Source organism: Xyrauchen texanus, chromosome 45 (genome assembly GCF_025860055.1).
Source record: "Xyrauchen texanus isolate HMW12.3.18 chromosome 45, RBS_HiC_50CHRs, whole genome shotgun sequence".
Taxonomy (NCBI): Eukaryota; Metazoa; Chordata; class Actinopteri; order Cypriniformes; family Catostomidae; genus Xyrauchen; species Xyrauchen texanus.
In genome coordinates, this window is record NC_068320.1 from 4,671,563 (window position 1) to 4,696,827 (window position 25,265).

Sequence of the window (25,265 nt, forward strand, 5' to 3'; positions counted from 1 at the left end):
AGGGGAGGAAACTGTGAAACGGCAAAAATATCACATTTATTAATATAAGCGCCAGATAAAAAACAGTAGATTAATAAAACAATAAAACAAGAAGAGTCTTTATGGAAGTTCTGAACAAGCCTCAGAGCATGAATTGAGTAGTCCAAATGTCCCCACAGTCCCAAATCGTCCACACACGGCAAGGGTAGATCATACTGTAAAGCAGAACGACCAGTATACGCAATCACAACTCGTTATCTTCTTTACTTAGTCTGTGTCTATCCAATTTCTAAAATGGTCTGTAAGACAACACAATTAATAACCCATAAATCCATGTGGGTATTTTAGCAGATACAATTTTTTTGCCGAAACGATGTTATTTAGCAGCACACTTCTTCCAAACAGTTCTTCCCTCCGTAATAGAATAGCATAAATTGTACTCACACAATGACTGGGTAGCAATCTTCTTGGTTACTGATGTAACCTCTGTTCCCTGAAGGAGTGAACGAGACATTGTGTCGAAGTAGTGGCACTAGGGGTTCGCTCTTGAGAATCCCAATCACCTTTATTCAGAAAAGGACAATGAAAATTGCAGATTGGAATTTGCATGCTGCTCTCAACCCCGGACATAAGGGTATGAAAGGAGATGGCGTGCACCACTCATTCTGATTTGTGCTTAGGAGCCGGCCATATCAGCAGTCAGTTCAGTGCTGCAGCAAGAGGGTCATAACGTCTCATTCCCTCCATTAGGGAACAGAGGTTACATCAGTAACCAAGATGTTCCCTGTCTGTCACTCACTCGACTCTTGGGGTTAGCTCTTGAGAGCCCCAATCAACCTACACAAATGCCGCAGACACTGAACCGTGTCACGAGGTACGGAGGAGCGGACACAGGCAAGCTACTGAGCATCTGCTAGAATAGCAGTAGGGAAGTGTTCTTCCCTCTCCAGGAGAGAGAGCACTACGGAGACCACATCCTACCATAGGGAGGTTAACATGTGGAGAATACCTCACATTAATTTACTGACGGGGAAGTTCACATATGGAATGATACCACTGGGAGGACCCTATCTACGGAGAGGGTACACAGCAACAGTGGCCGAGGCAGAGTGAAGCTCTGTCGAGGGAAAACACAGGGTTCACCTAATACATCATACAGAGGGATTACAGAGGGGGGAATCTCCACGTTCGGAGCACTGAGCCCAAGTACACAGGCCCATCTGAAAAGGGGTATATCACGAGTACCAGGCCTGGCGGCATTACTCCTCCGCCAAGTTTGCCGCCAAACAGTGCTTAAGAAATCGAAAACGCTTCCAGTGTTTACCAGTTGCAGGGAACTGTTGTGGACAAGATAGTACACAGTATCACTTCAAAAGGGGAAAGCCCCTGATGCAAGCGATACACCAAATTGGCTGCCCGGTCTACCTGTTGTTACCCCATAACACTCGGGTCAAAACTGGTTCTATGCAGAGGTTGTAGAACCTTGCAAAGGTATTCGGTGTAGCCCAAACTGCTGCTCTGCATATGTCTGTTAGAGATGTGCCCCTCACCAGTGCCCAGGAGAATGGGCAACTCCCAATGGGCATGGCAGGTCTTGTCATTGGTAAGCCAAAGAAATGGCATCCACAATCCAATGGGCCAGCCTCTGTTTGTAGACAGCTTTCTCATTTTGCTGTCCTCCAAAACAGACAAAGAGCTGCTCCGAGCATCTAAAGCTTTGATTTAGGTGGCAATAAATCATTTTAAAGTTTTACCTTCTCAGAATGTGAGATGACAATTCAGAATGTATTTCTCAGACAACTACAGAATCTGTATTAATTTCATGATATCAGTACTTACTGAAGACAACAGGTTGATTGCTGTATTATGGAGGGTTTTATCTCCTTTTCAGGGCCAAGCAAACATGCACATTTTTGAAGACTACTGCGGTGGATCCATTGATCAGTTTAGGAATAACATTCTCTATCCGCTGTTTCCCAATGTTAGTTCTATACGTTTATACTATTTCTTAACAATGGTGGCCTCAGTGAGTCATATGCTATCTTCTGATTTATTTACAGTTGCGTACTACAGTGAGCAGGCTTGCAGTGTCTCCAAAATCGAAAGATTATGGTCTTAGAATCTTTGGCTATCTTCACCCTGCAGTGACTGGTAGGTCCTGCTTGAAAATGTATTTATTATATTTTTTTAAACTGTCCAAAAGTGGCAATTAACAACAGTGGAATTGTACCATTCACAGATGAATATATTTTTGCCATTGCCTCCGATGACAATTCTGAGTTTTGGCTCAGTTTAGACGAAAGTCCTCAAAACCTTCAACGGCTCGTTTATGTTGGTGAGGTAATGTCTGGAGTGAATGTGAATTAAAATTAGGTTCTAGTGGGCAAGACTGAAATGATAATTAAGTAAATGTCATTAGTAGGGCTGTAAATTTAATGCATTAATTATACATAAAAAATAAATAACGCTTTAAATCATGCCGCCTTACCCATATTTAAATTCCTAAGAAAAGTACATATTTTCCAACCCTTAGAGAAATTCAAGCTTGAAGTACATGTAGCTTCATGTTTTCATGAGTCCTGTCAGCAGGGGCAGTCCGCACGCCTCAACAAACCTCGCAAGCAGCAACGCCACAGAATGAGAGCTGGTCACACAGGACTCGTTTTTGACAGCTGGATGAGGCACAACAGAATGCAGAGATCTAGAGACACTTTCAAAGTTTAAAACAACATTTAACTTGAAACAGAATCCTAAGAAAGTAGAATTTATATCAAAAATTTTAAATAGCGCAGACGGAACACAAGAACACGTACTGTTTGTACAGAACAGATTGACAATAATCAAATAACATTCATAATATATGTGTGTATATATATATATGTATATAATTATTTTAATTATTATGTATTACTTATATTAAATAAACTTCATTGGTGAGCCTTTCTCTGCAAATGTTGATATGGAATTTTTTGTGATTAATTTGAGGTTTAAAAAAGTTCCTAAAGGGAACTAATTATTTACTATTTAATAAGGCTGAAATTATGGTATTATCTCAGCCGACTTTAAAACTTACTTTACTACTTTACATGCAAATGCATACACGTGCATAGATCTGTAATCAATAAATGTGACTTATTTCTATATTAGATACATTATGATATTTTTAACCTTAAAACAAATAAACAAACTAACCAAAAAATCATATTGGAAGATGATAGTAAATTATTATAAAGCAGATATGTTAAGATGAATAAACTGCTATTACTGTCAAGGGAAATTATGGAAACCCTCTCTTTTATATCAGACTGGAGATGAATGGACTGCACCAGGCGAGTATTGGAAATTTGCATCCCAGATATCCAAACCCATCTTGTAAGGAAATTTTGTTTGTGGAGTCTGTCTTTTCAAAATGTATTCACATACAGCATGCTTTATAGATTGTCAAACTCAACAGATCCTATAAATTAGACTCTTGTCTCTTTTCCTTAGACTAGTGAAAGACATGAAGTATTTTTTTGAAGCCATTCTGAAACAAAACAAAGGAATGGATCATCTGGAAATAGCTGTATGTGTTTCTGTTTCAAAGATAATTTTTTGCTTGCACAATGAATTTAATATATTTTACAGTATTTTGTTTATCAGAGCATGTTTGTTTTTTTCTTTTCAGTGGTGTTTAAACCGCTACAACAGCAGTTTTGCAGTGATAAGCTCTGAGTTTTTATCAGTATATGAAGGTATGTTTGAAAATAAGTAAAATGGCATAATAGGGTGATCATGAGCCCAAAAAGAGGTGTAGAAGAGTAGACCAAACTAGCTGTGTTACAAGTTACAACTACATGTCCTGTGCACTCTGTGACATTTCTATTCCTTAAACATGTACAATGCATTGGGCTGTTACGGGGGGTGGGGGGTGGGGGGTGATTGGGGGCACAAAAGATAAGTAAGAACGTAGTAAACTAGAAAAAGAACATTTGTATAAAAAAACTTTTAATGTTAGCTTGCCTGAAAGTAAAGAACAATTTGAAGAGAGATTTGACATTTTATGGTAATGTAAGTGTTACACTATCTAGTTTAAATACTAAGACTTAGATGAAGACTTAGGTTGTTGCTAAGGTTTTATGAGTCGTTGCTAGGCAATTGTTAGTGTGTTTTGGTTGGTTGCTAGGGCGTTGCTAGGCCATTGACAAGGTGTTCTGGCAGGTTTCTAGGAAGTTGTTATGTTATTGTGGGTGGTTTCTAAGCCATTGCTAAAGTTTTCAGGCCGGTTTCTTGGCAGTTACATGGGTTTTCTGGCTAGTTTCTAGAGCATTACTAAGGTGTTGCTAGACAGTTCTGATAGTTGCTAGGACATAGCTTGTTGACTGTTAGGGTGCTCTCTGTGGTTGCTGTATTATTAGGATGTATAAACACACAGACAAACAGACGGGCAGACAGATCGATTTCTTATGAATAAAAATAGACCTTAAACTTGAAACTCAACTTGTTGAGGTCACTGCCATTTTTATTCTTTTTTTTATGTGATTCACAACTGTCAAGTCTGAGCTTTAAAAGAATTCTGGGTTTACAACTTAAATTATGAGTTCTACAAAGATGTAAATAGAAAGTAGGAATCATCTCGGGTTACATGTGTAACCCTTGTTCCTTGAAAAAAGCGGAACGAGATGCTGCGCTGCTAAGCGCTACGGGGAACAACTCTAGCTGTGAACCGAGCTGAAATAGTGTGTGTAACACGTCAATGAACATTGACCGGAATTTATAGCCTCAGCTGATGTAATCATTAGATGCACCTGCGGCCAGGCTATAAATGGATACGTTACCAGGTGTCGTCAGATACTTCTTTTTGAAGAGCAGTCCTGGGACGTCCCAGTGCGGCAAAGCAGCGTAGCATCTCGTACCGCTTTTTTCAGGGAACAAGGGTTACACATGTAACCCGAGACGTTCCCTTTACAAAAAGCTTCACTACGATGCTGCACTGCTAAGCGCTACGGAGAACGCAATACCCACGCCGCTGCACTTGGGGCTGTCCGGACCCCTACAGTTGTGCAGTGTACTCACAAAAACGCGAGAGGTCTCAGACATGAGCTTGAGATGTCGACTCAAGGGCATAAGAGCCCGGAGTAGCATAAACATCTAAACCATTCAATTTTGATGAATGTGTGTGGAGAGGACCAGCCTGCCGCATCACAAACTTGTTTAGGCATGGGCTGAGATGTCGACTCAAGGGCATAAGAGCCCGGAGTGCAGAACATCCAAACTAAAAAAGTCCAATGAATGTGTGCGGAAAGGACAACCTGCCGCATCACAAACTTGCTGCAGAGGGAGACCTCTAGCCAAGGTTTTAGAGGAGGAGAGCCCTCTGGTAGAGTGCGCCCTGAAACCTACTGGCGAAGCTTGACCGCGCACCTCGTAGGCCCAGGCAATAATGAGGATGCCTCTTTGAGGGCACCCCGCCCACCAAGCCGTGGCAAACCGCAGTGGCGAGGCAAGTGCCCGCTGACAGTTCTTTCTACAGAAAATCCAGAACTGAAGCAAACTGGCAGTTAGCTGGTTCTGTAATAAGAACTTTAGTAGAAGGAAACGCATGCAGGCGCATTTGTGTTACTACGTTCAGCCCCTCCCGAGGGGGGGGGGGGGACTGGGCGACTCGGGGAGAAGTAGAGAAGACATTGCGCTATCAACAGAGGCGAAGAGGTCCTCTTCTGCCCTGAAAAATCTACCCAGATCAGTTCCAAGTGGAGGGAGCCCTAGCACTTGAAATGGTCTCGATAACCTCAAGAGAAAACCCTGTGAACCTCATTTGGTACCCTTAGGGGTCAGACATGAAAGGTTTCACAATTCGGGCCAAGGATGAGAAGGTCCTCCCTGTTCAGAATCGCCCAAGGCGAGACGTCGAGGAGAGGAATTAACTCCGAGAAACATATCCTGTTCGGCCAGCGCAGCGCCATTAATAGGAGGCAAGACCCTTGCTGGTGAACATTGCCAAGACACCCGGGAGCAGAGAAACCGGGGAAAGAAACGCATACAGACGCATTCTGGGTAATGTATGTGTCTTAACGTCCAGACCCAAGGGGGCTGGGTGATTTCAGGGAGAAGTAGAGGAGACATTGCGCTATTCATAGAGGTGAAGAGGTCCTCTTCTGCCCTAAGATCTCCCCCAAACTTGTTCCAAGTGGAAAAAGCCCGGCATTTAAAAAGGTCTCGATAACCTCAGGAGAGAGCCCTGTGTCCCTCAGTTGGTACCCTTAGGAGCCAAACATGAAAGATTCCACAATTCGGGGCAGGGATGAAATATTGCCCTGTGCCTGAGATAGAAGATCCTTCCTCTTCGGAATCGCCCAAGGCGAGCCGTCGAGGTAAGAAATTCGCTCCGAGAACCAAGCCCTGTTCGGCCAGCGTGGTGCTATTAGTAAGAGGCAAAAACCCTTGCTGGCGAACTCTGGCCAACTACTACCTTAGGGTGGAGTTCTTAACTCCCCCGTTGGTATTTTCTGTCTGGACAGTAAATCTGCTCCCATATACGGGCATCCAGGGATATAACTGACCTGAGTGACAGGAGCTTGCCCTGGGCCCTAAGGAGAATCCGACGTGTTAGAAATACAGCTGACAGGAAAGTGAGTCTCCTTGATGATTTATATAAGAGGCTACCGCTGTATTGTCCACCCGCGCCAAGACATGGCAGCCTCAGGATGAGGTATTTCAGGGCCAGAAATACAGCCATCAACCCGAGACAGTGACTGTGACAACCGAGCTGACGACCCTCCTATCCCCTTAAGCTGGACGACCACTTAAGGCCGCTACCCTGCCTGTCAGGGAGGCATCTGTCGTTAGCAGACGGCGACAACAAGACGCACCTAGAGTGGGACCCAAGGCAGAAAACCGGGGTCTGAACCACATAGGAAGGGAACGTATTTAGCCTAGGGGTTTTGGCCCTTGGAAGAAATCCCCTGGCTTTTGGCCACAACGGTCTCATGAGCAGAAGGTCCAGAGGGATCACCGTGGACGCGGTCGCCCTGAGACCTTGAAATCGTTGATACTGATAGCAGTGCAACCTTGACCTAGCCTGACTTTGCTCAGGGTGATCTGAATGGACTCAATCCTAGCGGGAGACAGTTGTGCCCGCATTGTGATTGAACTCCATACGATGCCCCGATAGACAGTGTTCTGAGTGGGAGAGAGGACGCTTTTCTTGGTGTTGAGCCTCAACCCCAGAGAAACAGATGAGCTAAGACGATGTCCCTGTGCTGAACTGCCAGTTCCTGGAACTGCGCTAGGATCAGCCAGTCGTCTACATAATTCAGAATGCAGATGCCCCAGAGTCACAAGGAGCCAGCGCTACATCATGCATTGTGAATGTGCGGGTAAAAAGGGCTAGGCCGAGTGAAAGAACCTGATCCTGGAAGACTTCGCCCCCGGAAGCGAACCTCTGGAACTTTCCATGTTGTGGCAGAACTTCTAAATGAAGTACAGAAGTGCGTTATAATATCGATGGTGACCAGCCAAACGAGTTGTAGGGCTTGAGACATGACCGTCTTGACAGGCATCATCTTGGACTTGAACACACATGGGCAGTTCAAGCTTTAAGACCTAAGCCAGACGCCACCCCTCACCCTCCATGGGAAACGGGAAGTATTTAGTGTAATAACCTAACTCTCTCTCTGGAAGGGGAACACATATCATGGCCCCTTTAACCAGGAGATTGAGGGGTTTTTTTACATAAAAAAGAAATCCGGTTTACGGTAGTGAGAACACGCCGTGGAAACACGGAAAAGAGGCGGGTGAATTAAATCCTGATGCCCTTATAAGACCCACAGAAAAGAATATATCTGGCAGAAGTTTCCACACTGCCAGGATCTCTGAGATGGGTATTATATTTGAACACTTCCTGTTGAGGGGTTGTTGAGTGTTTCGCGTCCTGAATAAAATGCAGGAACAGCGAAAACACCCAATTTTGATGGAAGCCTCTGCAACCAGAAACACCAAGAGGTGGCGGGAATGGAGGGGCTTCGAGGGGGTACCGGGAGGGGTGAAGCACGCGTCCCGTCCCGAGGGGAGCTACCCCCTAATCTAGGCGCAAGACCGTCAGGGTTTTCTCTTACTAGAAATTATAGCCCTGAGGTCTTGCTTCGGGGGCTGGCGAGGGAGGCGAGACTGTCCCCAATCCCTGGGAGGAGGAGCACGACTCGCCATGCTTTGCTTTTGAGTCTCCGTTCAGACAGGACTGAGGCGGGTCTGAGGCTTGCTCGTCAAGCGCTGAACCCACACTCAGGTCATCCGGGAGGTCATTCTGGTACGCCTGTAAAACAGCATAGTGTGCAGAGCAGCACCAGCCTGACCTGCTGCTTGATAAGCCCTTCCCACTAAAGTGGAGGTTGTCCTACAAGGCTTTGAGGGGAGAGAGGGCTTCTTAAGTGACGATTCCGAGCCCGGCGAGAGATAGCCCGCAAGCGTCTCTTCGACCGGTGGCATCACTGAATACCCACGTGCCTCAGCACCCACGATGGTCGAATATAATGATGTCGAGGGTATGTGAACACGGGAAGAAAATATATATATATATATATATATATATTTTTTTTAGGTGTTCCTCCATGAGCGAAAAAGCTCTTCATGGAGGTTATCAAAGAAGGGAAGGGACTCATGAGGCGTTCCCTTTCTTAGACTGGAAGATAAAATCTATCCCCTAATTTGGAGGGTTTGGTGTCTCTTTTTCACGTGGCCAGTCCAATCTGGCAACCGCTTGAGTAACAACATCAAGGAATTCCTCCGTAGATTTTTTTATCGAGGACGGAAAGCTCGGAGGCGGGAAGAGAATTGCGATCCTCCTCATGATCCGAAGAAGCGTCGGAACGCGCTTCGAGATCATGTGAAGGACCAGCTGGGTTTGGGGAGAGAGCGAGAAAGGGATCAACCCGTCTCTTGCTCCTCAGCCAAATCCATGCAAGAGCCCCACTGAACGATCTTTATTTTTTATTTTTCGTGAGTGCTGACTCCGAAGCAAGCGTAGGCGAGCACGAAGCACTCTGCCTGTTAAAGCAAATCGCAGTGCTCGCGACCCGCCCTGCTGCAACGCGAGAGCAGCGTGCTCTTACCCCCAAACAAACAGAGCAAAAACTGATGTGTGTCCTCTTCAGCTATAGAGCAAGAAGAGGGAACACGCACCGCTTATGACTTTCAGTCATTCTCTCTTTTTTCTTTCTTTTTTTAGAAATATATATATATATATATATATATATATATATATATATATATATATATATATATATATATAATATTTTCTAAACAGAAGAGAAAAGAGAACAACATTCACTGCACACTGCCTAACTGATTCTAACTCCTAACAGAGGAAAGAAAGTTTTGACAGGGTTTGTGAAACACACAGAAACAGAATCGCTCTGAAGAGTTTCTGACGACACCTGGTGACATATCCATTTATAGCCTGGCCACAGGTGCATCTAATGATTACATCAGCCGAGGCTATAAATTCCGGTCAATGTTCATTGACGTGTTACACACACTATTTCAGCTCGGTTCACAGCTAGAGTTGTTCCCCGTAGCGCTTAGCAGCGCAGCATCGTAGTGAAGCTTTTTGTACAGGGAACACCTAATTATGGTGATTCCAACACATCATGAATGCAAAATAATTAATGGACTTGTTTCTTGCTATGTTTTGGATTTCAAAGTTTCACAAGATGTCCATCTGTGATCCCATATGTGTGATTTTCCTATCAAGACTTGCTGATACTCTGTATACTTATTCACTTGTTCAGATGAATCCTCTCTACAAATGGGAGACATTGATCACATACCTCAAACAGAAGCGAGCTATGATAGATTCCTTGAGCCATTTGCTAAGTCGACCAAACCTACAGGAGACATGGTCAAATTAGACCCAAGAGACCAAATCTATAAAAGTGAGTGTTATCTCCATTTGAAAAATTAAAGAATACAATTGGATTCCCCAAGCACACTTAATTTTTCCTTTGCTTTCTGTTTAACCAGTCACAATGATGGATGAATCCTACTTGAAAGACTTGTTTGTCGAATGCCATTACAAACCAAGTTACCTACTCGAAACAAATATCGGACGATACGAAGGTGTCAATTTAGTGAGTTGCCTTTTTGAACATTGCATGTATATTCTACACTCTAACCTTAACATTTCCTTTGTACCTTAACAGGTCGTTTTACAATTACTGTTCATTGTACTCAAATCAATGTGCTATAAAGATCATCACCATAAAGACCAAGGAATATTGCAAATACATTTGAGACTAGGTTCTCGAAAAATATGGTATCTGAACAAGAGTATACTTTATGAAAAGATCCACTTTACGAATCTGGCTTGTACAGAGTAGACATACACGTAAAAAGACTTTGTCTGCTGGTACAAATTTTCACCCAATAGGATAATGACCAGAATCTTCCACCAAATATCACAATGGCACCTGTTTAAGGAAATATCTGTATAAAATTGTTTGAGCTCTTTGGACAGCATCTGTGACATGCTGTCAATTACCATAGAATTATTATAATTTTTTTGGACTTGTCCCTTAGTTTGTAAATATAAAAACAAATTACATTTACAAAAATGTACATACAACGGAAGTCTATTGAATGAGCCATTGCAACAAAATACACAATGAGTGTTTACGTCCTCACCAATATACTGATAACTTCTAAAAATTATAAAAAAAATACATCAATGCAAAATAAATGTCTCTGTAGAACCTTGGTTCCCTAAAAAGAGGGAAAGAGATGTTGCGACAGAGGCTGGCACTGTGGGAGCCCCCGTCAGGGGGCGCGTGACTTAAAACCCTATACTATCACCCCAATTTGATTGGTTGGGGAAGCTTAGCCCTCTGCCTATGTTGGCATCATTGTTAACATAAAAGTGGAAGCCGGCTTCACATCATCAGAATATTCTGACTAAAGTGAAAGAGAACTTATCTTTCTTACCATGACAGCAAAAAATCAGTAGCTAGGGCACAGCTTCGCAGCATCTCGTTCCCTCCTTTCAGGGAACCATGGTTGCAGTAGTAACCAAGACGTTCCCTTTTCAAAAACGTAAATTCAATGTGCCAGAAGCTGACACTGTGGGAGTCATATACCATCACGCCGTAGCCCTGATCTGCAATGTTTTCTAGCCATTTGAATGTAGTCAAAACATGCAAAAGTGCACTTGACTACACCACAGATCATAGTATGCCAGGTTGTAAAGCTCTTCTCCATCATTTGACGAATTACCGCTGAAATGATCAATAGAAAATGTACATTAACATCCACATACCAAAAAAGGAACATGGCAGTTATAAACCAATGACCTACAGGAAAACGCAGAGGCTAACAAAAATCCCTGTTTCCTGTTCTTGCAGATCTACTTTTCTTCAGTCTACCCAAATGACTACACAAGGCAAACTCATGATCTCACTGAACATATGTGCTTCTACAAACAGGAACCATCATTTCAGGAAAGGTAATGAAGCTTGTAAATGCTTTGACTTAATGTACACAATGTTCCTCTTTTCTTGAGTTCTGTAAAATTGACATAAGTTGATTATTATATTTCCTGCTTATAACTAACTGTATGTAACTTGTACATGTATGGTTTTATCTTCACTGTTCAAGTCAAGGGTTTGAACCTTATCTCTTCGAGGTTAAGGAACCTGACTTACAAAAAAACATTGCAGGTAAAACTCTTATTATAGAAGTTTCCTTATTATGCTGTACATGCTACACTCTTAAAATAAAGGCTGCAAAAATAGTTTTGATCCCATGATACCATGTGATATCCTTTTAAAATGTAACAAAGTATATTACTAAGAATTTGAAAAAGCAGCATTACTTTGGAAAACATCGAATTGCTCTCAAGGGTAAATTTGGCAGTCAGCCAAAAAATAAATAAACTCAAAAGTGGGTGCCAGCTGTGTTTCAGAAGGGTAGTTGATTTCCAGAAAACACTGCAAACACAAATTCAGCTCTTGCTCTATTTTGGTATAGAACACAGACTTTTCTCAATTGAATCTATTCCCAATGGATCAAATAAAGCCCCGTCCAACATTTTTGTTTAGTTGAATAACCTGTTTCACTTGCAAATATGTCACAGTACCAAAGTAAAATGTGTTCTGAATGCTGTTGACCCGTTGACTTCTAAATTCTTAAAAATACCATCCATGTACTGGTCTTCCAAGGAACACAGGAGGCCTGGGATGACCATTACACTGATCTGAAGAACCTATAATTTAACATCAAAAACTGTGTGAATCTCCAAATAACCATATAGTCCACTCAAGAACCCAATACTACAAAATAACTGGCAGTATCCTCAAGCTAATTCTTTGGTGAACCTCCTTATTTACTCAAGTATCTTCATATAAATTTAAAAAGCATCAAAGCTTTTTCCCTTATGATGGGAATATTGAAGAAACAATTGGTAATCCTTAGAGTTTAGGGTTCATGCAGGAACTAAAAGTGAGTTTCTCAGAGAACTGAAAGGGTGTCTAGAGGATCTCCAGAGAGTTCCAGCTGTGTGGAATTGAGGAACCCCAAATGGTGCCTCGAGTATCTTTTAGTTTTGACAGAGTAGGGGTGCTTCAAAGAATTCTTGAAAAACTTATGTTTAAGAGTGTAGACCACAACTATATACTGAATATTGTGCATATACCACACTTACTAAATACAAAACCCAAACTAGGTGTTGCTTCTTCATGGCAGCGTGTCTTTGACGTAAAACCCTTTGATGTTGCTTCAAAGCAAAATGCTGCAGCAATTAATGCATGCAAAAAAGCAGGAAACATTGTGATGACCCGAAATGATGTCTTACCTATTGTTACGGCCTTTTTGAAAGCATTACATTCAAAAGAGCCCACACGGTAAGCTGTTTGAATATGTTAATATTTATGTTTGTCACTTTTTTAAATTGCTTGTCCATTAAGAGGCAGATAACTGACACATATGGCTTTGCATCTCTACAGTGGTTTCTCTCTGCTGCGAGTGTTGAATATAGTGAGGCGTGAGGACAATGCTGTGGGCAGCCGGTATCTGGTGGAACTGGAACTTGTGGGCCCTCAGGGTCAGAAAGTCCTTGTTTCACGTTACGTTTATGCACCGCAGATGAAAATGGACCAAAACGCACAAACAGACCCATTTATCTGCAGTCCAAATGAATTCAGCTGGAACCCATCTGCTACTGTTCATGTAATTGTGGCAGGTGATTACACACAGATTCACAATGTGAATATCATTCTTGAATATTTAAACTAAATGTAAAAGTACTGTTTTGTGTCATTCAATATTGTTCATCCTGCTGAAAAGACCAGAATAAACCAGCCCAAGGTGGTTTGCTGGTCTTATTTAGTTAACCTGGTTTAGCTGGTCTCCCAGCCTGGTCAAGATGGTGTTCTGCTGGTTCACCTGGTCTTCTATCCTGGCCAAGCTGGTGTTCAGCTGGTTTAACTGGTCTTCCATCCTGGCCAAGCTGATGTTCAGCTGGTTTAGCCAGTCTCCCAGCCTAGCCAAGCTGGTGTTCAGATGGTCTTCCAGCCTGGGGTGTGTTTCCTCAAAGCATCGCTAGACAAATATGGTGGCAATTCTATCGTTACCAACATAGTTCACTCCATATACATTGTTCATTCTGTCAAGACTTTCACCATGTTTACATTCATTTAATAAAACTATTTATACTGGGGTTTGCAGAAAGTGGCATCCTGAAACATCACGTAAATGTGAATGCAGCCTTTTAAGGGATTAAAGGCTATTAAGAGAAAGTACTTTATCACACAGTTTCTGTCGGAGAACACATCTTTTATGTAATTGTTAACGCATACAGTAAGTGCCGTTAATATGTTTTTGAAGAGCGTGCATGTGCATATGCTCAAGTGTGTCAGGGGAACACAAAAGTGTAATATAGAGGGAAACCCATCTATTGCAGCACAATACATCTGTTGCATTACAAAGTGCATGTCGTTTTCGTGTCTTCAGCAGCTTTCTTGCATTAAATTGCTTTCTGGTGTATGTGAAAATTAGCTATTATAATTAAATATTTGCGGAAGGTATTCCTCCACCCCCTGAGTAACGTCAATAACATCTAAGCAAACGTGGTTGCAACAATGGATGTGCAACATAGTTTCTACTGTTTTGGGAAACAGTCATGACTAGCTAGTTAATTTCTACAATGATGCATCATATTATGGTGGATACGCAGTGAGTTACATCATTGTACGGGATACGCAAGTATTTGATTGGTTTACATGGTCTTCCATCTTGGCCACGTTGGGGTTTAGCTGGTCTCCCAGACTGACCAAAACCCCTTTAAAATCATCAAACCACACCAGTCTGACTGGTAAAAACCAGCCTGGTGGTCAGCTAAGACCAGCAAAACACCTTAGGCTGGTTTAAGCTGGTCTTTTCATCAGGACACGGTGTGTGCAAAAGGCAAATTGTGAATGCAAGCATTGAACGTGTTTACTATTCCTCTAATCTCTCAACAGTGAAAAATCAGGCCAGATGGATTATACAGTTTATCAGGGAAATGGAGAAAATTTACAGAGTAACTGGGGACAAACACTTTAATGTTATCATTATAGACTACAGCAGTTCTGATGTTGATATAAATGAAAGACTTAAAAAAGCAAAATTACCAAGGTAATGTACTTTGTTTTTAATGTTTTTGACACAAGTTTGTTATGTGAATGCTAAAGTTGTCTGCATATATTTACAGTTACCAGTATCGGAAGATGGAAGGTAATTTTCAGAGATCGGGGGGCCTTCAAGCTGGAATAGACCTTGTTGAAGTAGGTAAACTCAAGTAGGTAGGTTCAATAATTATAGCTCATATTCCTTCAATGCTACTATTTTAGATGAAGGAAACCATAGATGAAGAATGGATGAAATGTAGATGAATGCTATATTTTAATTTGGGTCTTTCCTCCTTAGGATGAGCACAGTATTTTGTTCCTGTGCGACCTGCACCTCTACTATCCTGTGAATATAATAAACTACATACGTAAACACACTATCGAGGGAAAGATGGTCTATGCTCCAGTTGTGATGAGACTGGATTGCGGAGCATCTCCAAGAGACCCAACTGGTACTGGTCTCAAATTTGTTCTAATTACAGTCCTTGCAAGGCTGTTAATATTTCTTATTGTCAATGATTATACATGATTATATTGCTTAGGGATTTTATCTTAATTCATGTTTTATTTTTATATTTTAATGCTAAACTAAATTTGATCAAAATTCACAAAAATATTTACAATGCAATAATATAAAAATGGACAAATTTATCAGCCTAGCTGATATGAACTGTTGAGCCAAAACATTATGACCACTCACAGGTGAAGTGAATAGTGTTGATCATCTCATAACAATACCACATGTCAAGGTCTGTGTAGATTAGATGGTAAGCGAACAATCAGTTCTCAAAGGTAACATGTTGAATGCAGGAGAAATGAGCAGGAGTAATGAGTGACTTTGACAAGGGGCAAATTGTTATGGCCAGATGACTGGGTCAGAGCATCTCTGAAATGGCAAGGCTTGTGGGGAGCTCCCGGTCAGCAGTGCTAAGTACCTACCAACAGTGGTCCGAGGAGGGACAAACCACAAACCGGCAACAGGGTATTGGGTGCCCAGGGCTCATCGATGCGTGAGGGAAACAAAGGCTGTCTGGTCCGAACCAACAGAAGGTCTAATGTGGCACAATCACAGAAAATGTTAATGATGTATATGGGAGGGGGGCCTGGGTAGTTCAGCGAGTAAAGTTGCTGACTACCACCTCTGGAGTCACGAGTTCAAATCCAGGGCTTGCTGAGTGACACCAGCCAGGTCTCCTAAGCAACCAAATTGGCCCGGTTTTTAGGGAGGGTAGAGTCACATGGGGTAACCGCCTCGTGGTCCCTATAATGTGGTTCTTGCTCTCGGTGGGGCATGTGGTGAGTTGTGCGTGGATGCCACAGAGAATAGCGTGAAGCCTCCACATGTACTATGTCTCTGCAGTAACGTGCTCAGCAAACCACATGATAAGATGCACGGATTGACGGTCTCAAACGCAGAGGCAACTGAGATTCATCCTCCACCACCCGAATTGAGGTGAGTCACTACAGCACCACAACGAGGATTTAAAGCGCATTGGGCATTCCAAATTTGGGTGAAATACCATGGCAGTGGTATTCCCTGATGGCAATGGCCTCTTTCAGTAGGATAATCCGTTGAGCGTCTGTGGGATGTGCTGGACCAACAGGTCTGATCCACGACGGCTCCACCTCGCAGCTGTCACGAACCCCGCTCCCTCGCTCCGCCCCCTCGAGCTTCCATGCTCGTTCCGCCCCCTCGAGCTCGCACGCCCACTTTGCTCCTACTCGCTCACATGCTCGTAGGCAATCTCCCTTCCTCGAGTTTCTCACGCGTTTCCAATCCCCCAGAACATTATGACCACCTGCACTCGCGTCATCTGCACTCCTGCACATTAGTTTCACCTGCACTCGTCTCATCACCTGTCATGGTTTACACCTGCACTCGCCCCTATATATATCACTACCCTTTCGTCTCACGGTTGTTGGTTATTGTATTTAGTTTCCCGTGTCTTTGCCCCCCGCTAGTCTCGTCTAGTTTTGACCTCCTCTCGTTCACCTCGTAGCTTGCCAGCTCCCCTTGTTCCCCTGTCTTTTGCTCCCACTAGTCTCGTCATTTTCCTCTTGATTCCCCGGCTTTCGAGCTCCCCTTGTTCCCCTGTCTTTTGCTCCCTCTAGTCCCGTCTCGCTGATTCTGATTACCCCGGCTTTGACCCCCTACGCTCTCGTTGACCACTCTCTCCTGGATTTGCCCCTTTACCCTATCTTGATTCCCCGGCTTCGATTTAACGCTCACCCTGACCATTCTTCACTGGATTTGCCCCTTGATTGTACTTTTGCCTGCCTGCAATAAAACGCAGTTTGACTTACATTGTGACTGTCTCTTCTTGTGCGGGTTACAGCAGCTTACAGGATTTGAAGGATCTGCTGCTAATTTTTTGGTGCCAGATATTACAGCACACCTTCAGGGGTCTTTTAGAGTCCCAGATATTACAGCACACCTTTAGGGGTCTTTTAGAGTCCATACCTCAGCAGGTCGGCACTATTTTGGTGGCACACATAGGACCAACATTATATTAGGCAGGTGATCATAATGTTTTGTCTCATCAGTGTATGTAGAAGTGTATGTAGAAGCCTATCCCTACAGAACACCATAAAAAACCCTCAGCACTCAGACCACATTAGCATAGCATAGCTCTGACAACCACCAAAAATCCACCTGACAGCCATTTCACCATTTTAATATTTGCTGACAGAATTGCAAATTGTCTTCTTTCTTACATTTGTTTGCATACTTAATTGTGAATCGGTTATTTGTGCATTATTTACTTTACACTGCAAAAGCTGAACAAAACCTCTGTTTTGTGTGGATTCTCATGCACAGCTAATAGAAAACAAGACACATGCTGAGTGTCATGACAACTGCAATGTTCCCCCAAAAAATCTTCTCATCATTTTCTCACACTCATGCCATCCCAGATGTCTACAACTTTTTTCTTCTGCTAAACACAAACAAATATTTGTAGGTGAATATCTGAGGTCTGTAAGTCCATACAATGAAAGTGATTTAAAGGTCCAAAAAGCACATAAAGGCAGCATAAAAGTGTTCCATACGACTCCAGTGGTTTAACCAATGTCTTCTTAAGCGATCCAGTAAATTTTGGATGAGAACAGACCAAAATATAACTCGTTTTTAACTATGAATCTTGGAATCTGCAGTCTCCTTGGCAATGATTTCAAGCTTGATTATACTTCCTAGTGCCATCTACCACTCTGTGCATGCGTCAAGCTCTAGGAAGTGTAATCGAGCATGAAATCATGATTGTGCTTAGAGACTGCAATGGCAAGATGTACAGTAAAAATATTTTATAGTTATATTTTGGTCTGTTCCGACCAAAATAATTATTGGATCTCTTCAGAAGACATTGATTAACCCACTGGAATGCTGTCTTCATGTGCTTTTTGGAGGTTCAAAGTTTTGGTCACCATTCACTTGCATTGTGTTGACCTACAGAGCTGAAATATTCTTCTAAAATCTTAATTTGTGTTCTGCAGAAGAAGAAAAATTCATGCACATATGGGATGACATGACTGAGTAAATGTTGAGAGAATACAATTTTTGGGTGAACTTTTCTTTTAAGGTGATTCTGATTCGGCATTTATTTTATGCAGAATGAAAGTTTAAAACATAAGCTTACCTAAAACATTAAAGTTTATTTTGCTTATTTACAAGAACTGTTATTTCCATCTGGAAATACAAAATAAGTTATACTTGATATTAACGTTGATGTGTTCTCTTATTGATTGAGTGAGGCCAAATATTTCTTCTGTTCCATAGGTTTTTGGGAGACTGCTGGTTATGGTCTGATGGGAATCTACAAATCAGACATGGTTCGTATTGGTGGCATGAACACAAAAGAATTTAAAGAAAAATGGGGAGGTGAAGACTGGGAGTTGTTAGACAGGTAACGAGAGGCCATCATTATTGATTTTATACAAATTCTCTAGTTTTTGGAATATCTTAAAGGAATAGTTCACAAAAGAAATACAAATTCTGTCATTAGTTACTCATGTTTATGTCATTTCAAACCTGTATTCTGTTTCTCATGTCCATGGAACACAAAAGTAGAATTTTTTGAAGAATTTTTATGCAGCTCTTGCCATACAATGACAGTCAAGTTCCAAAAATGACAACAACGACAACACTATAAAATCACCATTAGTTGTCCATCACAACCCATGCACTAAATTCCAATTCTTCTGAAGCCATATGATATTACATTTACATTTATGCATTTGGCAGACACTTTTATCCAAAGCGACTTACAGTGCACTTATTATAGGAACAATCTCCCCGGAGCTAAGTGCCATGCTCAAGGACACAATGGTGGTGGCCGTGGGGATCGAACCGGCAACCTTCTGATTAACAGTTATGGCTGTAGCCCACTACACCACCACCACCACTCCATATTCGCTTGCCTGACTGAAATTTAAGTTCACCTACTCCAAAGTTCATGTCTAGCCCATGTCCAGATTATGAAATGATTTAATTTACACAAAAACTAGACAATAAAAACACTATTCGACAAGAGGGTGATTGATTGTATAATGACATAATTTTTATTTTAAGGTGAACTTTACCTTTAAATATTTTGAATAAGCAGGTTATGTTAATATAATCTCAAAATGTAATCTTATTTTTGATCCTATAGAGTCTTAGGAAACGGGTTAGAGGTGGAGCGTCTCCACCTTCGAAATTTTTTGCACCATTTCCACACCAGACATGGAATGTGGGACGACATTCCGGCTTAACAGCAGATGCTTGTTTTCACGCCGTAATTAGTGGCAAATATTTTGCACACTACCATCATTTATAACCTGTACTAATGTATCAGTGGCCTTTGAATGACATTTAAGTTTTTTTTTTAACCAGATTTTGATTTTAATGGTAAAATTCATGTTCAGGGATTCAGAATTATTTTGTGTTTGTACAGTTTATTTTATTTTATTTATTTTTCAGTTTTTAGGTCAAAATATTTTACACTAATATGGTGTTTGCATGAATAGGTGTACAAAAATGTGCTATTCACTAACTTTATTATGTATCATGAACTAAATATGAATAATGTTTTTTAAAGCATTTATTAACCTTGATTAATAGTAATTAATTATAACTATATATATATATATATATATATATATATATATATATATATATATATACACATACATAGACACACAATATCTATGAGGAGCTCGCTGCCGGCAATCTGGAGCACAATTAATTTTGTCAACTTCAACAGATGTCCCATGCTCAGTGAGTAGGGAGCAGTGAACAGTTTTAAGGTGCTTTATTGGCATGACAAATATTTGTGTATTCATATTGCCAAAGCATTTGCAGCTGAGCTGCAGACAAATAAAACAGTACAAAACAAAGTACATGCAAAACAGTGCACATACAATAAAGGAAAAAAAATATACTGTATGCAATGTCTACTTGACAAATAAGGTAAAAAGGATCATTTTAAATAAAAAAAAACATTTCGGTTACTGGCGTAACCTACGTTCCCTGATTGAAGGAATGAGACGTGTCGATGTAGTGACACTTGGAGTCTCTCTTGAGAGCCTCGGTAACCTCTATCTTTGAGAAAAGGCCAATGAGAATTGGCGAACAGAATTTTAATGCCCCTCCCCCGGACAAGGAGGGAAACGTGCATCTGTTCAGACAGGATTTGAGCTGAAGAGCCGAGAGTAAGGTCCCGGCCATTTCAGCGGCTAGTACAGTGTTGTGCTTGTCTCATTCCCTCATCTCGTTCCCTCTAACAGGGTACGGAGGTTACGAAAGTAACCGAGACGTTCCCCTTCTGTCACTCCCTCAACGTTGTGTTGCTGTAGTGACACTAGGGGTCCCTATCTAAAAATGCCACAATACTGAACCGTGTTACGTGAACTGCTGATGCAGGTGCAAGTAAGCTGCTGCGTGCAAAAATAGTGAGTGCATCAGACTGCACGTAACCTTCCCCAATGCCCCAAAAGACGTCATACAAGGAGCTCTACAAGCCGGGAGTGAGACGCAGGTCCACCAACAGAGGGACCGTACCACAGAAAATATATCATTTTTGGAATTATCAGAACCTGTGGAGCACCTGTTCCAGAAGTCGGCGCCTGCAGTGAGTCTGGAGCCAGACACCACTGAGTTCGGATCCAGAAGGCTAGGGAGGACTTGTGGACTTGACTGGGGGAGTAGAGCGCACGTCTTCACCTCAGGGGAGGGGAAAGGTGCTATGCGCAAACAATACACCCGGCCAGCTGTACCATATTACCGAATTCTATGTGTTCGGACCTGTCAAAACACAGGAAGAGACTGTAAAATCTCACAAAGGTATTGGGTGTTGCCCAGCCCGAAGCTCTGCAGATGTCCGCTAGAGAGGTGCCATTGGCCAGTGCCACGAGGATGCCACACTCCTTGTAGAGTGTGCTTGAACCCGAAAGAAGGCGGGCACGGTTTGGGTCTGGTAAACCAACGCAATGGTGTCCACGATCCAGTGGAGCTCTGTCCACCAAAACAGACAAAGTTGCTGCTCAGAGTGCCTAAATCTCTGCGTGCGATCCAAATAGGTGCGCAAAGAAATCACCGGACACAGCAATGCTAAGGCTGGTTCTGCCTCCTCCCGGGAGGAGGCAGACCCAGCCTACCTGATCCCTCAAAGGGGTAATAGGATCCTTGGGCACGTAGCCCGGTTGGGGTCTCAGGATGACGTGAGAGACTGCCGGACTGAACTCCACGCAAGTGTCGCTGACAGAGAAGGCTTGTAGGCTCTTGACGGAAGTGAGTGCAATCAGGAGGGCCATCTTCAAGGGGTGGGCCTTTAGTTCAACTGATTCTAGCGGCTGTAAGTAAATTATCAGGTAGTGCTTCCCTAACGACTTACTGTCCACTGCATCATGGTGAGCTGCTATGGCAGATACATAAACCTTTAAGGTGGAGGGGGACAGCTGCCCCTCCAGCCTCTCCTGCAGGAATGAAAGCAATGATCCTACTGCACACCTCTGTGGGTCTACAGCTCAGAAAGAACACCAATTTGCGAATAAGCACCACTTTAGGGCATAAAGCTGCCTGGTAGAGGAAGCTCTGGCTTGAGTGATTGTGTCTATGACTGCTTGTGGAAGACCGTTTAGATGTTCAGCATCCAGTCCAAGGGCCGGACATGGAGGTTCCAGAGGTCTGGATGTGGATGCCTGTGGGTGCCCTGTCCCTGAGAAAGAAGGTCCTTCCTCAGGGGAATTTGCCAGGGTGTGTGCCGAGAGAGGCTTCTGTCAGAGAGTAACAGAGCGGGCGGTGGGTGGATTCTTGGGAGGCAAACAGATCTACCTGTGCTCTGCCTAACCGACCCCAAATCAGCTGGACTACTTGAGGGTGGAGTCTCCAATCTCAGCTGTAAGTCGATTTGGATAAAAGCGTGTTCCAAATGCATAAACGTAAATGTAAACATGAGCCGTCCACAAACACTGCCTCTGTGTGATCTCTGCCCAGACACTAGAAGCTGCGACCACATCCAGGAATGACACAAGGAAGGAAGGGCATCTAGAAAAAGACACGTATTTAAAAAGACGTTCAACATCAATGCGCGTACTCTTTTAGAGAATGATACTCTATTTCAGAGGGCTGTCGAAGCGCCCAGGGGCGTGGTCTGTACTGGCATGCAGAAGAAGAGAAAAGCTGTTGAAATGCGCCATATTTTCAACAGCGTATGCTCTACAGAGGTGAGTGGAACAGCAGTGGGTTTACTCAGCTCGCTGAAACACAACCGCTCGGCTCTGAAGAAAAAATGAACAGACGCACACTTCCCTCATTTTATACCCGTATGTCCGGGGGAGGGGCATGCAAATTCTGTTCGCCAATTCTCATTGGCTTTTTCACAAAGATAAGAGGTAACCGAGGCTCTTAAGAGAGTCACTACATCGACACAATGTAGAGTGAGTGACAGAAGGGGAAATTAAGTTACACATATAGGAAATAGAAAATATTACTAAAGCGCCATAGTAAAAAATGTGATAGAGACACAGACTCTGGTCAGTTCACTGTCCCCCATTCTGTGGCAGACAGACTCGTATTGTGCTGCTATCACACAGCAGTCCTTGTGTTCTTCCAATAAGGACAGTTTTTCATTGTTTGCTATTATTAAATTTCAAATGTGCAGTGGATATTTTTAATTTCATGGTAAAATTTTCCCCGGATGTTTGTATATTTTGCACATTCTGAAAATGCAGTGCTATCTCAATTTAGTTTTGATTACAATGTGGATACCATGTTTTCTTGTGTCTATAGTGAGGTTGTGTCCACTGTGGCTCAGTTTTTTTTTTATCTGTGACTGTACAGATAGTCTGCCATGGTATATTCTAGATAGCATTGCATTTTACTCTGTCGTTGTGTTTGAGTTTTTCTTTAAGTGATATAATTTTGTTTTATTTCTGCTGTAATTTGTCCGTATCTGATTAGTTTAGTAATATTGTTCTTTGACTGTAAATACATTTTATTTCACAATTTCTTGCAGTAAATTTCAATTATATAAAATTATGTCAAATTAACTTAATTTCATGAAATAAAATTGAAGAGAGAGAGAGTACAATCAAACTTTTACATAAATATCAGATGTACTTGGAACTTAAATAAGCTTGGTTAAATTTAAATGAACATTTTACTAGATCATTCCACATTTTGAATTTTCATTATTAATAACATATCCATACATGTCTGATGAAAGGCACATATCTTGTAACAATAAATTTTTAAAGAGCATGGGAAAACTATTTTTCTCATAAACAATCTTTCAAAAGTAATCAAAAATAACATACATGTATTTAGTCATCTTTAGCACCAGGGCCGTGAACAGACATTTTGATGGGCAGTGGCTCAAACTGAGAAAAAGGGCAACATCAACCCCCCCGGCCCTTTTTTTCACCCCCTGAATAGTTACAGAGGATAATTTACAAACTTTTCAAAATCACATTGTTGATAATTAAGGGTTTCTGAAGCTCAACTGGTAGAGCATGGCCATAGCAACGCAAAGGTCATGGATTTGTAAGTCACTTTGGATCCATTTTTGTAAATTAATTCATTCATAATTGCCAATACATGTTGTTTTTATAACTAGTGTTCCATTCAAAGATTCCCATGTCTTACCTTCCTCCTTATCAAACTCTTAGTATTATGCCCCATTGCAGTACGTCACTAAAGTCCTCTCACCCGTACCTGATCTGCAGCCTTGTGGTTATGCATCATCTTGAATGGAAAATTACACTTTTCACTTATTGTTAAATAAAAAAGTATCGTCTGCATATAATATTTTGTTATGCTAAATATACTGTATAACTCATGTAGAATAATATATGTATCTCTTTTTATTCTGTATAGTATTATTAATTCATTTTACTCAAAATATGCATTACTTTTAAACACAAAGTCAATACATTACTTCAGAGCCGGCCCAAGGCATAAGCGAACTAAGCGGTTGCTTAGAGCCCCCAAGACCACATGAAATGACAGCTTGATTTTGTTTGTTTTTTTGTGTGATTATACTGTCAATGGACAATGGTAATTATACAAAAACGCAATATTAAACGCAATATTATGTTAATGGGCTGCAGGATGCAAGCACATTCAGACAGCAAAACAGCAATGTCACAAAAAAGGACATATCCTCTGGTGCAGAGAAAAGGAAAAAGACGAAAACAGCACGATAAAGGTATGTTAAGTAGCTAGGCTATGTTACGAGCTAACATTAGCTGGCTAGATAGTTAACATAGCCTATGTAGCATATCTTCTTTTTTAGGAAAGTTTGATTAAACATCCGTAAATAGCCTTGACATCTTAATATATTATTAGTACAACATATTACTTAGCAAGTTTTAGATTAAAGTTTTTGTCTTCTGTGTAAAAATAACTTTCCTGTGTATATATTTTTGTAATAAAATAAGCTTCTGTTCCATAAAATTGGTACTGATAACAACTTAACATTATTTACATTAGTCTACCATTTTGGGGTCTTTGCTATTATATCCCAATATCATTATGCCTCAGTTAGCTAGTTACAGATTAAGAGTTGTTATTTTAGGTGTACAGATGTCTTGCTGTGGTGTATAATAATTTGTTGAGAAAATAACATTCTGTTCTGTCAAATATGTACTCTTATGAAACTTCCTTAGGAGCACTGTTGAAATATTTTGGAGGTGGGGCACAACCAAATTTTGTTGTGCCCCACCTGCCCCAAGTGCCAGTGCTACAGCTGATGATGATTTTTCAACAATTCCAGATCATTATTAAACCATATTAAAACTATGCCTTTGTTTTTGACTGATAGTTGCATTACCTTAGCTTTTATAGCTGGCTAGCTTTTATTATTATTATTTTCATCTTTCATCAGGTCCATCCTCTGCAGGCGAGGAGCACTTCCCAGCACTTGCATCCACTGATCCTAATGTTCCTTCCGTGTCTGTTTCAACCTCAGCAGATGTGGCACGTTAATAGCACAGCAGCCTTTGTATTTGCTCAGTTTACTGTAGAATATCCTGAGATTAATATTTCTAATTATAATTATTAATGTAATTTCTTTATAGGTCCTTCTACTTCTGTGGTCATTGGGATCGTTGTCACATTCACTCGCTTAGCAACTTCCAGCCTACACCATGGATCAGCAGCTCCTCCAGTTGACCCAGCTG

At 41.7% G+C, this 25,265-nt stretch overlaps 1 protein-coding gene across 1 annotated transcript; it reads left to right on the top strand.

Annotated features, from left to right (window-relative positions):
- Positions 1-1,762: 1,762 nt before the first annotated feature.
- Positions 1,763-24,266, top strand: LOC127637244 (beta-1,4-N-acetylgalactosaminyltransferase 3-like; the record flags this gene model as incomplete). The annotated part of the gene is made up of 18 exons (XM_052118195.1): positions 1,763-1,960; positions 2,040-2,130; positions 2,219-2,319; positions 3,284-3,351; positions 3,469-3,544; positions 3,647-3,713; positions 9,747-9,890; positions 9,979-10,085; positions 11,352-11,452; positions 11,605-11,666; positions 12,671-12,848; positions 12,951-13,186; positions 14,466-14,619; positions 14,696-14,768; positions 14,911-15,064; positions 18,385-18,511; positions 19,259-19,341; positions 24,244-24,266. Coding segments are annotated over exons 1-18 (2,043 nt in total), but the record flags the coding sequence as incomplete, so codon positions are not given.
- Between the last annotated feature and the right edge of the window lie 999 nt (positions 24,267-25,265).